Genomic DNA, 16,950 nt, shown 5'->3' with positions numbered 1-16,950 from the left:
TCGTCCCAGCGAGGTATTCACCCTGCGATCACGCTGTCGTGACCTTCCAATGAGTTGCCACACGCTTTCCTTCCTCACTTGCCAGAGATTGCCTCTTATATAACACGAGACGCGCTGGTGTTGCCAAAGCAAATGGATTTTTATCTGTGCTGAAGTAAGTTTTTTTCACAGTTGTGCACATGCGTGCCGGTGAGTACCGTTTTTTTTTTCATACAGGGACTAAATCAGGATGACAGTAGAAAAAAAGGCCGTAAAATTACACGCATTCTGATTTGATTAACCACACTTGAATAGAAATAATAACTCACATAAACCGTCAAAACCAATTTCTCAAATCCATTTAAAAAATTTATCGATTTTGTGTCCTGGCTCTTTAATAAATCCAATTGAGTCAACTGAAAGTGTTGTTTTATGGCAGTGCTCACAATTTTGGGGCGATCAATTATTTGTGACACTGTTTTTGTAAGTGTGGATGAACCATAAAAGCTGAACAACGCAACAACAGGATTCAGGTGGAAAAAGTCCGTTCAAAGAAAAGTGTTCATTTAACAGCTGATAATTAAGTGATTTACAGTTTCAGTTCCAGTACAACCCAAAAGTGCTTCATAGGGTTGAGCTCAGACGTCATGTTCTTCCACAGTGGCGCCATCATGCTGGAACGTCCCCCAAACTGATCCCACAAAGTTGGAAGCACAAGAGGGAATTTACCAAGATTCGGGGGAGAACAAATGGATCCACACCGACTTCCTGATTGATTCTTTAAAAGACCAAGAGGCGAATACAGATGCTCCCCACCTTACGAACGAGATGCATTCCGAGCAGTCGTTCGTAAGGTGAATTTGTTCGTAAAATTGCTTCAGTGCTGTATTTTGCATGGAATGTATGTTTAAGTCAAACACTGAACGGGAAATTCACACCTACGATCTTGGGTCTTCAGTAAGCTATTACTGAAGCTGCTGGCACGTCATTACGGAATGACGTGCCAGCAGCCATTACTTTTTGTTATGCATCACGTCATCCTGGAGCGTCAACTGGGAATAAGGATTTCCTCCCTGCCCACATACTCTACGCAGTCAATCATAAGGGAGCTCGGCGGATCGGGGCCTGAACTCGTTGGCAAGACTTCAGCATATTGGTCAGCTGATTGGTCAGCCTTGGTGTCCGTCGCGTAAACATCCAGCCTTTGAAACCTCTAATGTATCTGTTTGCATGTGTGCGCGTGAAGCACAGTACGCAGCCAATCGCAAGCGAGGTCGACTGGAAAAAGGCGCGCAATAAAAAAAATCTAACTTAGAGCATCTCTGTCCAAACATTTTTCAACATACTGTACCCGTAAAAAAAAAGTGTCTGTACTGATTGCAACAACCCACCTTGTTGAGAATGGTATTCCTGATGAGAAGAAAGAGAACTCCAGACATAAGCCCAGACAACAAGGGGGAGATGAACCACGACGACACTGCACATAGAGAGAAGTGATCAGGCCCAAAAGTACCAATTGAAACACTTGTATTCATCTTTCTGTTCATTATGCATCTTCCCCATGCCTCTGAAAACCAAGGCGCTAAACCACGTGGGGGAGGTAACTCCAGCAACTCACTTGGCTGCCGGTCAATAGATATAAAAGACTTTCTTGCGGGGAGTTTCACAATACCTAAGCTAACATTTTAAAAAGGATTTATATTACCAATCTTGACCAACTGCATCCACTGGACGCCCTTGGTGCCTATGGCGACCATGGAGAAGCCGATGGTGGCGCCCACAATGCAGTGGGTTCCGGAAATGGGCAGTTTGAGGAAGGAGGCGATGAGCTGCCATACTGCCGAGCCTGTAAACCACACACAGACGTTAATTGATGGGGGTGAGGTATTCAATAAAACGGCATGGGTGCATTTGCGTCATTACATCTCACAGTCACATGCCTCTAAACTGCCTCTAAATGGTAGCTTTTTGTTCCTAAAATGTTTCATTTCCAGTACTCATTCTACTTTGGCTTTTTCCTGACGTGTTCCTTCTGGTATAGTCATTGTGCTGACGGCAACTATACACTAACATTCAAAATTTTGTGAGTCTCTTACGAAGGGTCTTTTTTAAGGGGTGATGAAATTTTTGGCCCATTAACTCATTCACTGCCATTCCCGAAATTATTCGGGAATTGAAAAGTGTGACACGGAGCGTCATTCCCGAATTTGTTCGGGTTTTGTATTTTCCTGCGGGGGTGTGCCGATAAAGCGCTGCTTAGACCTTTGGTAATGTTTTTTCCCAACCACGAGGGGGCAGCATTTGCCTTTTGTATCCCTCTTGCAACTCATATTACTCCAGAACCAAATAAGCTAGAAATTATTTTTTTCTGATGAAAGAAGAGAGGTTATGTAGTCCTAAAACTCAATATTATGTGGGTCCCGGAATTGGAGTGAAAATGACAAAAACCCTGGCACTGAAGTGATCACATTTTTGCACATATATGGAAGTGAATAAGTTAACAGTGTTCAGATTGGATTTCTGATTAATCGAATGCTATTTTCATTTAGCTTTTTAAAAGTGACATTTCCAAGTGAGTCTAAAAGTTCGGAATTATCACAAAGGTTCATATCAGGACCGATTTTGGTAGACAGAATGATGAATCAAGAAAAGTTTGGTTGAAGTCTGATATAAAATATATATCAGCCATTCAATCGTGTCTATTTTGGTCCCCACACTGTTAAGTGCAATACAATACAATAAATATTGATTTATATCATGCTTTAAGAACAGCTGAAGCTGTAACAATGCGCTAACATGGACAAAAGGCAGGTCATTCCAGAGTGCGGCCCCAGTAACGGATAAGGCCCGATTTCCTCTGAGCCACCGATTAGTTTTTGGCACATCTAATAATGTCTGGTCAGCAGACCTGAGGCGCTGGGATGGTGTGTAAAATTAAATGAATGACTACGGAGAGTCAAGAACAGGGGTGTCAAACTCATTTCCCATGGTGGGCCACATATGGCCTCGGTCGATGTCAAGTGGGCCGGACCATTAAAATGACACCATACATGCTATAAATAACCAAATATCATTCCTTCACTACCGAAACTTGTTGAAAACACACCAAGCACAAAGGTTTCCAATGCATCTCTGTAAAAAATATGACATGGTTCATTTTTCATTGAAAATTCTACACTCCTTATCTACTTTTCTCTGTTTGGATAATGACATTTTGGCTAATGAGGGTGTTGAAACTGTGGTTGAAAAAAAAAAGACCACGGTTGAAAAAAACAGCTGTTTTCTTCTACGTTGATCGAAACAGCTACACTGTGCGCCCTAGTGGACAATCCTTGAATTGCATCTCATTAAAAATATGAATTCCATGTCGTTTTTGCATTTTTTCCACTTTGAAATTATCATGCGGGCCTGATCAAACCTCCTTGGGGTCCGGTTCCGGCCCGCATGTTTGACACCCCTGGGCAAGAACATCTCCAAGAATGATGCATTGCAGTTCTACAAACCACAAGAAATGGTCAAATGGTTAAGTGAACGCCTCTCTGATAGTGTCATCAAAAGTGAGTATTATTACCAATAAATTCATTGATTTAGAATTGCCACAGACCAAGCCGAAATCAGTGGTAACTTACCGACCATGGCGCTGACCTCGCCTGCCATGAGCACAGGCACCGTCTCGTTGTACAAGTTAACGTCGATGATGCCTTTGCGAATGGTCTCGCCCACTTTGGCACCTAGCAGCATGGACCCCAACGTTTCAAAAATGGATGCGAGGAAGCAGGCCTGCTTCAGCGTGACCACCCCGGACCCCACCGCCGTGCCAAATGAGTTGGCCACGTCGTTGGCGCCCACCGAAAAGGCCAGAATGAAGGCGATGATAAAGCCAAAAATGACCATCCACAGATATGAATCCAGATCCATTTTGATATGTTTTCACACCGGGCACAAGACAAAGACAGAATCTTAAATACACTAAAAAGTGAAAGTGCCCCGGGGATGGTGGAGGGCTCGAGGGGCCCGCTCCTTTTCTTCGTCCCCTGGTCGGAAAAAGGGGTGGAGCACAACTGTTAACTAAGCTTGTGGAGGTGAGTCCAAAGATTGGAGACTAGTGATGTTGGGTGCAGAGAGCATTCCATAGTTTAGTGTGAGGCAGCCTGTCCGCACGTTCTCTATCCTGCAAGAGAAAAGAGAGAACCCTGAGTGCTTTTCAACAATTTTAGACCGCTCCTGACAGAAATAACCATTTTAACTGAACCAAAATGCCAAAAAGAAAACGGAGGCGATAGTGGTGAACTGTACATTTTATCTGAATTGGCGACGACACAATTATATATATTCTTTTGACATGATCAGTGTAGCTCAGAATTGTGATAATGATAAAAAAATATTTTGGAACCACACCAAAGAAGGGCTATTCGTTGGTGTGGTATGACATAGAGAGCATTCCCAAATTTGTTCGGGTTTTGTTTTTTCATGCTTGGGTGCCGACAAAGCCCTGGCCATTGCCCCTGGCAATCCATTTTTTTCTTTTCCACAAGGGGGTAATATTTCCCTTTTTCCATGTCAGCACTTTGCTACAGGTTCAGCGGTTGTTTAAGCCCTATATCAATATTTTGGACAGCCACCCTCATTTCAAGCTCATATAACACCAGACCATAAAATTTAGGAAGTAACTCTTTTGAGATGAAAAAAGAGAATGTAAGGTTTCTAACGCTGTATTGATTGTTTATGTAGTCCTAAAACTCAATATTCTGTGGGTACTGGAATTCAAGTGACAATGACAAAAACCCTGGCACTGGAGTGGACACATTTTTGCACGTCTGGCAGTGAATGAGTTAAAGAGAACATCAACCCAAACTTTTCTTTAAAATAATGTGTTTTATGTGCCTTTGTTGATTTAAACACTGTATTTGGATTAATACTGTGTTTGTGGAATATAAATTATGTAACCAAATCCACCCGGTAATACCAATCTCGGGGCTCGGCCATTTTGCCACTTCCTGTTGACTAAAAATAACCGCAAAGTTGCTCAGGGCTCAGGTAAAACCACCCACCTATTTTCTGAAGCTGAGCCATAATTGGTTGTTCCTTGAGTCTTGAGGATCTGTGGTGCCATTTGCAGTCAACAGTAAGTGGCAAAATGGCCGCCTCTAAAATAGGTAACAATGGATACAGTTTGTTGCTGAACTCAAATAATGATGACCTTTAAAAACAGAGCACGTCTGTGTAGTGTGCGGTGTGCCTATTTGATTCACCAAACAATGAAAATTAGCCATTAATCATATAGTCAATCACAATGTCCATCCTAAATGTATGCTAATGGTGTTAGATGCTGACAATTGAATTTTCAGCCAATGTAAAATTAGAAGCATGAACACAATGCTGCTTTATTATGTTGGTCGAACGGACCATTGCCTTCTACGGTCGTGTCAATTGTTCATAGGGCGCATTTCATGTAAACAAGTCGATTAGCTCAGCGTGAGCTGTGCTCATTGCGAGTAGGGGGGGGCAAGCAGTTACTCTATTCCTCACAGGAGAGCCTCCATCTGGAAATACTGAGGTCACACACTATTCTCTGTCCTCCATTGGAACATGGCAGACGCATATAAAAGCTTAAGTGACGTTGATTAAGTGCAGGTGAAACTACATTGGATAAGTATGTGTCATGTTGACAGTTTATTTGATTCCTTGGTCAATTTAAAATTCAAAGCATTTAATTCTGCGCTGACGGTTTGCTGTCAAACGGCTTTAAAATTAAACTGAAAAACGACGGCCGTGATTTCCTTTCTCATCGAAAAGGATCCTCAAGGGGACGTTATAAATGGCAATCCTGTTGACCAATATGATTGCCTCCAAACCACACCAGGTTAATAATTTACAACCAGGTAATACAGCTGCTGGGAAAAGGTTACAACACTTCCTGTTAAATTACAGCAAAGGACAAAATGCTGTTGCTTCCACCGAGAAAGGAAATGGCAGACTTATACAACATTGCTTTCTTTATTGAATCACGCCGACCGGTGCATCGTGACTACACCAGACCACTCAAACATCACTAGCATTTCCTGCCTCGGTGTGCACAAAACTCTTGGGCCACATTTCTTTGCGTCTATCTATCTGAACTTGTTTTTCATACCTAGCAGCGCTCCTGCAGCTTATCATTATAACAACATTTGTGGGATGGTGATACAGACACTGTGAATCCGATGGAAATGAAATTTAGCCGGCGCGTAGGCCTGTGAAGTTGATGTGATTTGTATCGAATTAAACTGTCTACACCACATTTATGAAGGTCAGTGGTTTCCAATGCTTTGTGACAGCTTTGAGAAACAGCTGTACAAAACGGTTAAACAGTATATATTATGTCACATACTGTATATATATATATATATATATATATATATATATATATATATATATATATATATATATATACAGTAAAGTCTCGTTATATCGATATTCAAGGGAGTCCGAAAAAATATCGATATAACCGGGACTATCGATATATCCGATATCGATATAACGAGACTTTACTGTATATAAAAGTGGAATTGATGGTGGCCCGTAAAGTACTTAAAACAAATACAGTAAATGGGACATTTGACGACAACTGATGACTGGCATACACGACTGATAGCATCCTATTGCATCTCTCCCCAAAATATTGCATTTGTACTGTAAACCAAAGTACAGTACATTTTTAATATATTAACTTATTCACTGCCATTCAAGAATTGAAAATATGACAGAGCGACATTCCCAAATTTGTTCTGTTTTTTTTTTTTCTTATTTGGGTGCCGATAAGGCCTCTGGCAATGTTTTTTCCTTTCCACAAGGGGGTAACATTTCCCTTTTTTCCATGTTAGCACTTTGTCCCAGCTTCAGCTGTTGTTGAAGCACTATATGAACCAATATGTATGTATTGCATTGTATCTTGGACAGCCGCCTTCATTTCAAGCTCATACAACTCAGACCCATATAATTTAGGAATTCACTCTTTTTTCTGTTGAAATAAGATAATCTAAAGTTTCCTAAGATGCATGGAATGTTTATGTAGTCCTAAAACTAAATATTCTGTGGGTCCTGGAATTTGAGTGACTATGACATAAACCCCGGCACTGGAGTGGACACATGTCTGCACGTCTGGCAGTGAATGAGTTAAAAAAACCATTTCACTCAGTTTGGAATGAATACATGAAATTAACAATTTGAATCTAAACGAATTAAGACTTTCAAGAAGCCCACTTTTTTTCTGTGACCTTCATCATATTCAGAGAATCCTCACCAAATTCAAGGGCACGTTGCACAACTAGTTGATGAGTCATTGTAAACGCATGTCTTGAAAAAAATGTGCAAAATCTGAACCATTTTTAGGTATAGCAGGGACCTTATATAGTGCCCAGTCAGAAAAATCTCGCAAAATTATTCTCACTCTCAGCAAGATAGCAAAATCTTGTTTCAGAAAGCAAGGAGTTCTGCAGTCACTGAGGGAGAAAAAAACAAACATTTTCAAAGAGATTAGGATCATATGCGCTCGCTGGCAAACGAAAATAGGGCACAGATTGTACTGCACTGTACTTTCCTACCATAATAAGAAAGATCTTCAATTCAAGTTAAACGTCTCCAACCGTGTCCATCAAGACTGGAAATCTTTTGCGTATAAACACTGTCCGAGGTGCTGACGCTGACAAAATTCATATTTACACAACACATACTTCACTATTCGGGAGTGGCAACTGTCCTGAATGTTGCTACGATATTCTCTGTGCATAATTTTGGCATGTGCACAAGTCAAATTCATTCATTCACGGTTGTTCGCCAATGTTTGCATACTGCAGGTTGTAATGCAATTTGTTAATGAATCATCCTGTCCTGAACACCCGGATAAAAACCACTTGAAAGTGACAACAAGCTCTTCTTGAGAATTATTTGTAGCAGAGACAATTTCTTGTGTGTGGTCAAGGGAGACACAGACACATAAAGAGACTAAAACCCTTAATTGGGGGAGGGGGTGTTGCATGACTTAACTCATTTGCTGCCATTCCCGAATTTATTCGGGAATTGAAAAAGATGACGTTGAGCACCATTCACGAATTTGTTCGGGTTTTGGTTTTTCTTGCAGGGGTGCTGATGAAGCGCTGGTCAGACCTCTGGCAATGTTTTCCCCTTCCGCGACGGGGCAGCATTTGCCTTTTGTCCATGTTAGCACTATGTTACATCTTCAGCTGTTGTGAAACCGCGATATAAATCAATATGTATGCATTGTATTGTATTTTGTGAAGCCACCCCCATTTTAGCTCAGGTAACTCCAGACCCATATAACTTAGTAATTAACTCGTTTTTACTGAGGAAAGAAGAGTTTAAGGTTTCTTCCGCTGAATTGAATGTTTATGTAGTCCTAAAACTCAATATTCTGTCGGTCCTGCAATTTCAGTGAAAATGACAAAAACCCTGGCACTGGAGTGGACACATTTTTGCACATCGTTTGCCAGCGAATGAGTTAATTTCAGAAAATTACGACCAATTGCGAAAATTCACATGCACATCTTTACCTTCCCCCAATTTGATCCTTGAAATTAACAAAACGATAGTATTTTGGATTTTATGGTCAATAAGCAGGGCATCCGACGTAAAAGCTTGGCTATAACAAACGTGGATTAAACCTCTGAAGATGGAGGATACTGATTCGCTCTGGCGACCCCTTGAAGGGAAAAGCCGAAAGGAAAAGAAGAAGATGGTCAATAAGCTTTTACCTCCCCACAGATCTTTCACAAGGAGAAAAAGTACAACCAAAATTCACACGCACGTCTTCATCCATGCCCATATCAATCTCACAAAAGCTCAAAACAATCGCTCCAATATTTGGGATTTTATGGGCGTCAAGTTTTTTTTTACTGCCTCGTAGTTTAACGCTGCCTAATGCTAGCAAACTACAACCAATTGACACCAAAGGTCAAAATAGGATTTGACGTTCATCCACGTTACAGAGAAGCAGTGATGGGAAAGGCTCATAATTTGGAAAACAAAAATCGACATTCCACAGTGTAAGACTTCAAAGGGGAACAGCTTTGCAGAAAATATTCCCCTGACAGCAAACTAGCATGCTAAGCTACAACGTCTGCCTGTGGAAACCCGCGCCGTGCCAACAATGTGATCCCTCCTCTCACTGTTTGCAGCACAATGGCTCATGAATCTGGCTGAGATGCCACTGCAGCGCCGACACTACAGCTGGCGGGAAACACCGTGTCACGAGCTCGGCCCCGCATTGACACGCGGCGGGCACAGTCCACCCCGCCTCCTCTCACTAAACCGTGGATGGACGCTGAAAGGGCCAGAAAGCGGAAGTCGCATGCGGCACGGGATGATGATTCCCGCTGTCATTGTGATACACCTGACGTCCAAGGACAAGGCAACAGATGGCTGACTGACTTATGACAAGAAAGAGAACAAGAGCGATCCTGAAAGTAAATTCCACTCACCTTCAACCGGACCCACATCTGCGAGAAACTGTCGTTTGGTGAAGACAGTACAGCAACGTTTGTGTGTGTCTGTGTATGGGGAGGAGGGGGAAGTGAGCGGAGGTGGTGCTGATAGTAAGATAAAAGCCAAAAAGAGACTGACCGTGTGAATGACTGGAAAAGAGATGGTGTGAGAGAGTAGATGATGACAGGAGGAGTGAATGGAGACTCGAGAGAGCGGGACAGACAGAATGAGATTTCGGCAGGTTATGGTGTTGAGAGAGAGAAAGAGAGAGAAAATCAGAACCGAGACGAGTCTAGACAGCCTTTCCAAAGGATAATCTCTACGTTGAGAACACACGCAGGCCAATGAGTGGCTGTCGGTGTGCAGAGAGGGTGGACGTGAGAGGAGGAAGCAGCCAATGATGGCGGACTGTCGAGATCAAGGACAGTGAAAGCCAGAACTTTGAGTTCCGCAAGTCGAAGTGGATCACAATGAATAGATAAAAATTCTAGAACAGTTCAATTCTACAAATAATGCTTGGGAATTTGATCTCATGTTTATGAATTCTGTCTGGAAGGAACGGGAGTAAAACTGAAAACAGTCAAGCTGGATTAATGAATCTGGGAAGCATCACTCAGATCAGTGAAACCATATAATGAAAACAGGAGCTCAGAACATTCAGAAAGAGATTCTCCCATCCCTCAGTGCAAAGAGAATAATGTGAGCTCCCCACGCAAGCTAGTAAAGATCCCCGTCAAGGGTGACCAATGCATCATATAATTCAGTTCCAACCCTGCCACGTTTTAGCCAGCACTTATAATATATAAAATAAAATAAAAACACTTTATTGGGGTCACTATCGTAGATCTTAAACAAAAAAGAGACGCCACTGAACCAAAATAAAGTGCGTGAAGGATATGAAGAACGGAAAATGAAATCAAGAGTCGCTCTCCACATTGGTTGTTTTTTTGCACTCATTATGCAAGCAAGAAGTTTTAATGTTAGCATTATGCGACCAAGTCAATTATCATCTTGACTTGCGCCACCAGTCCATCATAGAAGGACGTAATGGAGATAATATGGCACAATTCAGTAAAATGCATCGACGGCCAACAGCCAGTCAGTCAGTTAATAGCTAGCTAGAGCTCATAACAGCCAACTCTACCTCAATCCCTGACACGCACTGCATTCACCAGAACAGACTGCGTCTTTTGAAGCCACACATACCTACCGTCACATAAACGACAGTATGGACTGTGAATATAGCGCCCTTTCATGGCCATCAATAATATGCATCAATGCATGCATCATTTAAGCAGTGGTGGGCTGTCAGGGCCTGCAAGGCCTTCTCTGCCGGCCTAAAAATATCTGAATATGTAATGTGAATTATATTTTGTCCATGAATTCTTACAAAGTAATTCCAAATTGTCTTTCAAGCTGAAAGACAATTTAGAATTACTTTTCTTTGCTTTTCCCCTGTTGTGCTGCTTCCAGATGTTTGTATTCGTATTTAAGAATTTAACCAATCACATTTCAGCCATCATTTGTTACCAGGGTCAAAAATCGATCTGTACCCCTTCACAATCAGTTCTGCAGGCCCTGAGCATAAAAATCAATGTTGATGTAACTGTTCGAGTTGACAACCCAAGACCTGCTGGAAGGCGCTGGAAACGTCAGTTTTCACAAACTATGATTAGCTAGTCACGTGATTGGCTAGTCACTAGCCAATTATAGTATCACTAGCCACTAGGTGATAAGAGCATACTGGCCAGAGCTAGCACAATGTATCTGTAGCAAGCATCATAAGCAAATATATTGTTGTATTGATTTAATAGCGGTTTTGCCAACCCACAGAAATGGATTTGGCTGCAGATACAATGTTAAAGCCATTTTCAGGACATACTTTGCAAGACTAGATGGACATCGTTAAGGTTGGACAGCTTCGAAGCTAGCGAAAATAGCAAATAATATTGCAATTTTATGAGCTTATCATGAATTCAGACATTCATTGTAAAAAAAAAATCGAACAGTTTAATGACTGTATTTCTTAAGTTTCTTCAAGTCATAAGTTATTTCCTGGCCAACTGCACCCTCTCATGGACGTGTAGTAATATCACACCACACTCGCAGCTCATTGAGTCAAACGTAGCACTGCTGAAGGCCTAGAAGTGACATGGACGGCCCACCATTATTTTTAAGGATGTAAAATAAATGTTTATCCCATAAACTTGGTTCATCAATGTAATATTCAAAACTAAAAATATTAAATGGCTCGCAGACATATTATAGTTTCATATTTTGACTGTAATTCTGACAACAAGATGTCATTAAAACATTACCTCCTTGGAGGAGGTGATGATGCTGATGTTGCGCCATGTGGCGACATTGTCTTGGGTATGCAGCCTCATTGCACATGACCGACCACACACCATCTCCGCCACAATTGTTCCTTTCAATTACCCATTGGCAACAGTGCGCCTCTATGCCACTCTGTTTTGTCGACCCGGCAGGGTCTGAGTCATAACAAGGTCGTCATTTTCCAGACAAAAAGCAGAGTCCGGTTGGCTAAGTCTTTACAATAATATTAGAGGAATATTTCACTGCCTCCACAATAGCCCGGCATGGCTTCACTGACCAGTCAGAGGTGTTTTATTCCCCTTCCAGACCGCAACTCTGTAATATTTTACAATTCATGACAGCTATAAATGCATGGATGTAAATGATTTACGCCTCACCGATCCTTTCCCCAACCTCGCCGCACATTATCCCCATATTACAAACCCAAATGTTACTTACATACATGACTGAAGCAAAGCTATTTATATGAAGCGCAGTCTCCTCTCGGTCCTCTCAGCCGCTCAGTGATTTGTCCAGTGTGTGTCTAAGAGTTGTGAGCCGGTGCTCCCGTGGCTCCTCTCCTCTCAGTGCCCCAACTGGCCGTGCCTGCTCGAAAGCCTTTCTGCGTCAGCTGCACCTGCTGACTCTGTGTGCTCCAGCAGCGGGAGGGCGCTGTCGCCTACGAGCAAAGTGCACGCACATGCGTGTGCACGCACATTCTGTGCAGTGTTATGATCAGTCAAGACTCCATGTGTAGGAAGAGGAGGAGAGGTGTTGATGGCATAGAGGGGCGTGGGGTCAAGAATGACAACAACAGCATGCATGACTGCAATGAGAATGTCTGTTTCAACACCACTTCCAACCCCCCCATTCCCCCGACAACACAGCGCCTCTCACTTTGTCTCAACACAACGACTTGACTTTTCCCAAACATTCTCTTGTTTTTTCCCCCTCTCTGTATACAAGTTCAACAAAAGCATTTTTCTTGGTCGAGTAATAACATTAACTCATTGCAATTAAGCAACACAAAGTTCCCATTCAGATGATGTTATCAAAGCAATATGCGTTCGAGCAGAGCCGCAAAAACCTCAAAGAATGAAGCAATTTGCACCTTGATATAAATACTGTTCACTGTTGCATATGTGACACGTGAATGAGATTTTGGCAAGGTAATGCTCCGAAAAGCACGTTGAAGCAGTGCAGTCAATGCATAATTGGCTGAAGAGGCAGTTATGCCATTATTGTTTTGACTGTGACACACTCGTACATGCCCATAGTAAACATCTTGTACACTACGATCAGATGGAAATGATAATACCATATTTTAACCTTCAACCGGAAAAAAAAACGTCTTTGTCAGGTACTCAATGCTACCAGAAAGAACAGGAGCAACTTATTTGCGATAGTATCAAAGTCACAGGATAATTAATTTATCGCTGTAGACATGATCATCCTTGATCACAAAAATGGCCAAAATCCGACTTCAACGGACAGTTAGGATGGCAGAAAAAAATCATTGGAACTGCCCTACCCACTCTCGAGGACTTGCACACTGCAAGAATCCAGACAAGAGCTCAGAAAATCCTGCTGGACCCTCCGCACCCTGCCCACCACCTCTTCCAGCTACTCCCTGCAGGGGGGCAGATGCTACCGATCCATGTGCAGTGCACATGGATCGGTAGCGTCGGTAGCATCGGTAGCATCGGTAGCACATTGTGCGATCGGTAGCACATTGTGCACCAAATCCAGCAGACATTTATTTAAACAGCTTCTTAACTTCTTAACTCTTTAAACAGTAACCCAAATATAACTGTATAGTGCGTCTTTGCAATTTTGCACAACCCTGTGGAGCGCCATCTCGTTATAATCATTGTAGCTCCAGCTGTGTACTCACTTGAAGCCACTATCTGCTTGATACTTTGCATATTGTCTCACAGCTGTTCCCGAGAGGTATCACTTACATTAAGGAATTAGATTAGTTTGTATTAGATTAGATTATATTAGAATAGCATTTATTAGTGTCCTCCATACTTGGCCAATAAAGATGATTCTGATTCTGACTGTTAGAAGTTAGAAGCATGGCCTGCCACAGGAGGTGCTGCGACATTTCTACACGGCTGTCATCGAATCCATCCTGTGTTCTTCCATCACCGTTTGGTTGGGAGCCGCCACAAAAATGGACAAAATCCGAATTCAACCGACTGTTAGGACGGTGGAAAAAATCATTGGCACTGCCCTACCCACTCTCGAGGACTTGCACACTGCAAGAATCCAAACAAGGGTGCGGAAAATCCTACTGGACCCTCCTCGCTACCGATCCATGCGCACCAAATCCAGCAGACATTTAAACAGCTTCTTCCCCCAAGCCATTAACTCCTTAAACAGTAACCCCAATAGGACTCTATAGTGCCTCTTTGCATTTTTTTTGATGGTGATACTACTGCAGCGTGTTCTACCGGAGTAAAATTCCTTATGTGTTCTACATACTTGGCAATAAAAATGATTCTGATTAATATCCAATTTCATTTACAAGATGGTTCCTATCTTTATAGGGGTGAAATGCTGTAGCACAGCAGTCCCCAACCTTTTTTTGCCTACAGGACGGGTTTAATGTCAGACAATATTTATACGACCCGTGCTTTACAATGAAATAATATATAACCTGCATGATAATTGCGGTATTTTCGAAACATAATGATACACAAATCATAACATGAGGAACGTTGTATCTGGCCACAACACTCTGATTGCTATGGTAAAGTTTAAACCCACCTTCAAAATGAGATAAGTGCATGGAAAATATGATTCAACATTGTCGTATATTATGAAGAGTGGGCTAGGTGCTTGGGAATATTCCATTGAGATGCCTATTTTAAGGACTTGTGATACTCTCGATTAAATATAGCCTTCGTTTTCTTGAAGGTCATAGGCTTCTCTTTGATCTCCCGGGTGGCCCTTTTCCCCTTCTCAAAGAAACTTTCTAAATGTTTGTTTGTGACTCATTTTGGGTTTCATTTTAGCGGTAACATGTCACATGACTGAGAAGCGCGCCTTGATGTCAAGCGTGACATACTGTAGACGGATGTAACGGAGAAACCGGTAATTTTTCAAAATTGGCCAGACCACTGGCAACGTTTTCCCCTTCCGCGAAGGGCAGCATGTTAAAAGCGCTATATAAATTAATATGTATGTGTTGTATTTTGTACACCCACTCCCATTTCAAGCTCAGATAACTCTAGACCCATATAACTTAGTAATCAACTCTCCAGAGTTATTCTCCAGAACCAAATAAGATAGAAATGAATTTTTTTTACTGATGAAAGAAGAGGGTCTAAGGTTTCTAACGCTGTATTAAATGCTTATGTAGTCCAAAAACTCAATATCCTGTGAGTCCTGCAATATGAATGAAAATGACAAAAACCCTGGCATCAGGTTGGACATATTTTTGCACATTGCCAGGCAGTGAATGGATTAATGTATGTTATTTCTTCTTTCTGTGTAGCGCGGTACCAAATGAAGGTAAATTTGACAGTCTCTTATGATACATATTTTTTACAGCCTTTCTAGATTTTATATGAGGAATGATAGCATAATGAGAATGAAATGTGAATGTAATGTCTTTGTGTAACATGAGTGACAAAAACAAATTGAGTGATTTTTAAAGGACAACCGACGCCTACGGACAAGTTGTGTCCATAATTTGTAAAATCATTTCAAATGACTTCTACTGAGCCTATTTTACAAAGATTCCACCGCATATAGCTATAGTTTACGTTTTAAGACTTGCTCTTAATGACACGGAAGGACTTCTTTAATCGATTGCAAACATTTATGCTTTCCTCTTCAGAACTATTTGAATCATATTCGTAACTGGATGAGTAGCAAGAAAGCATCTTCTCCGAATCTGAAGCCATTGTTTTGATTCTCGAGCAAGGCAAGACGTCCTGGCGTGACGTCACGAACAAGGGGGCGGGACCTTCTGACAGGGAAACTTTCTGAGGTCATTTTGAAGTAGTTTTGGGACACTTCAAGTTATTTTTATTGGTGTTTTGCATTTGACTAAAATATCAGCCTGTGTGTTTTGGGTATTTTAGATGCTATAAAACGTTTTTCGGATGTCAGTTAGGAAACAAAAAAATGGTGTCGGTAGTCCTTTAAGTGGCCATATAAAAGTTCATACTCCAAACAATGGACAGGCGGCCTTAGCAACAAACAGGGGTGCCAAATGCGTTACAACAACAAACAATCATGCTGAGTAAGTTATGTTAAAATAGTATTTTAATGTCAGCTCTCTTCGGTTTCACTCCCCTGTTCCGAAATGGCAAAATGACTTTTCACTTTGGACTTGTTGAAGTAACGTTGATGTCATTGCATTTGTTTATTTGTTTGTTTGTTTGAAAGGGTGTTTCAAAGAGCATTAAAAATAAGATCTTGCACATTGTGCAGGGGAACTCAAATGTGGAACACAAAGTATTGGGGAACAACTGGTTGTTCATTGGTTTGGATTCAGACCTAACATTTTCCTATTGGGCAGAATGGGAAAAAGAAGCGGAAAAAAAACTGGAAAAAAATAACTGTGACCACTAATGAATGACATGGCGAGTAGTGTCCACTGTTTAGGTGTGAAGGGGCCTCATATGACACAGATAAACAAAAAATATGGGTAAAAAACATGGAGTTACATTTTAACTGAGGTCACACAAAAATATGCCAAGGTCTTGTGACATTTGCTTGCGAGATATGTGAGGGCCGTGCAAGATCTTCGGTTTCGATCCCTGGATTTTCGAGCAGCTTTTAAGATGTATTTTTCCCAGAATATTTAGTAAGGATTTGGATCTGAATAGTGAAACCAAGGCGGCTTTTGCCTTTGCTCCACTGTATAACCGTTTTGTAGATAAAGCTTCAACAGAGAGACGAATATATTATAAAAATTATTCTGGTGAGGTGACTATTTTTTATCTATAAGAACAACTTTCCGAAACTGACCAACACCCGTTTCTTGTCATAAGACATTTATCACAATTTATGCCAACCAATTCTGCCTTCTTAAAAAAGTTAGGTGTCCGGTTTTAATCTTGTTTTCTCGTCTGCTTCCATGTCCCTGAACGTTGGAGTCATCTTAAAAGGCAAGGTCTTTTCTGTTTTCTTCGCCTCTGTCGAAACAGCAGCGGTTAC

At 41.5% G+C, this 16,950-nt stretch overlaps 1 protein-coding gene across 6 annotated transcripts in view; it reads right to left on the bottom strand.

Annotated features, from left to right (window-relative positions):
• slc20a2 (solute carrier family 20 member 2) overlaps positions 1-16,950 on the bottom strand; it is a 61,277-nt gene that overhangs the window by 24,926 nt on the left and 19,401 nt on the right. For 4 of the 6 annotated variants that reach the window (XR_016114677.1, XM_088994024.1, XM_088994027.1 and 1 more), the window contains exons 2-4: positions 3,609-4,150; positions 1,685-1,825; positions 1,371-1,456 (exon numbers count right to left, since the gene is read on the bottom strand). Coding sequence is in view for 5 of the 6 variants with exons in the window: in XM_088994024.1 (XP_088850150.1) it covers positions 1,371-1,456; positions 1,685-1,825; positions 3,609-3,897 (516 nt within the window). In the remaining variant the exon portion in view is untranslated. Of the gene's footprint in view, positions 1-1,370; positions 1,457-1,684; positions 1,826-3,608; positions 4,151-9,455; positions 9,679-12,234; positions 12,414-16,950 lie in introns of those variants that run through there. The other 2 variants (XM_088994025.1, XM_088994026.1) reach the window with 2 other exon arrangements.

The sequence above is a fragment of the Hippocampus bargibanti genome, linkage group LG04, assembly GCF_051943395.1.
Source record: "Hippocampus bargibanti isolate YZ-2025 linkage group LG04, ASM5194339v1, whole genome shotgun sequence".
Taxonomy (NCBI): Eukaryota; Metazoa; Chordata; class Actinopteri; order Syngnathiformes; family Syngnathidae; genus Hippocampus; species Hippocampus bargibanti.
This window is presented reverse-complemented; position numbering and strand designations above follow the sequence as displayed.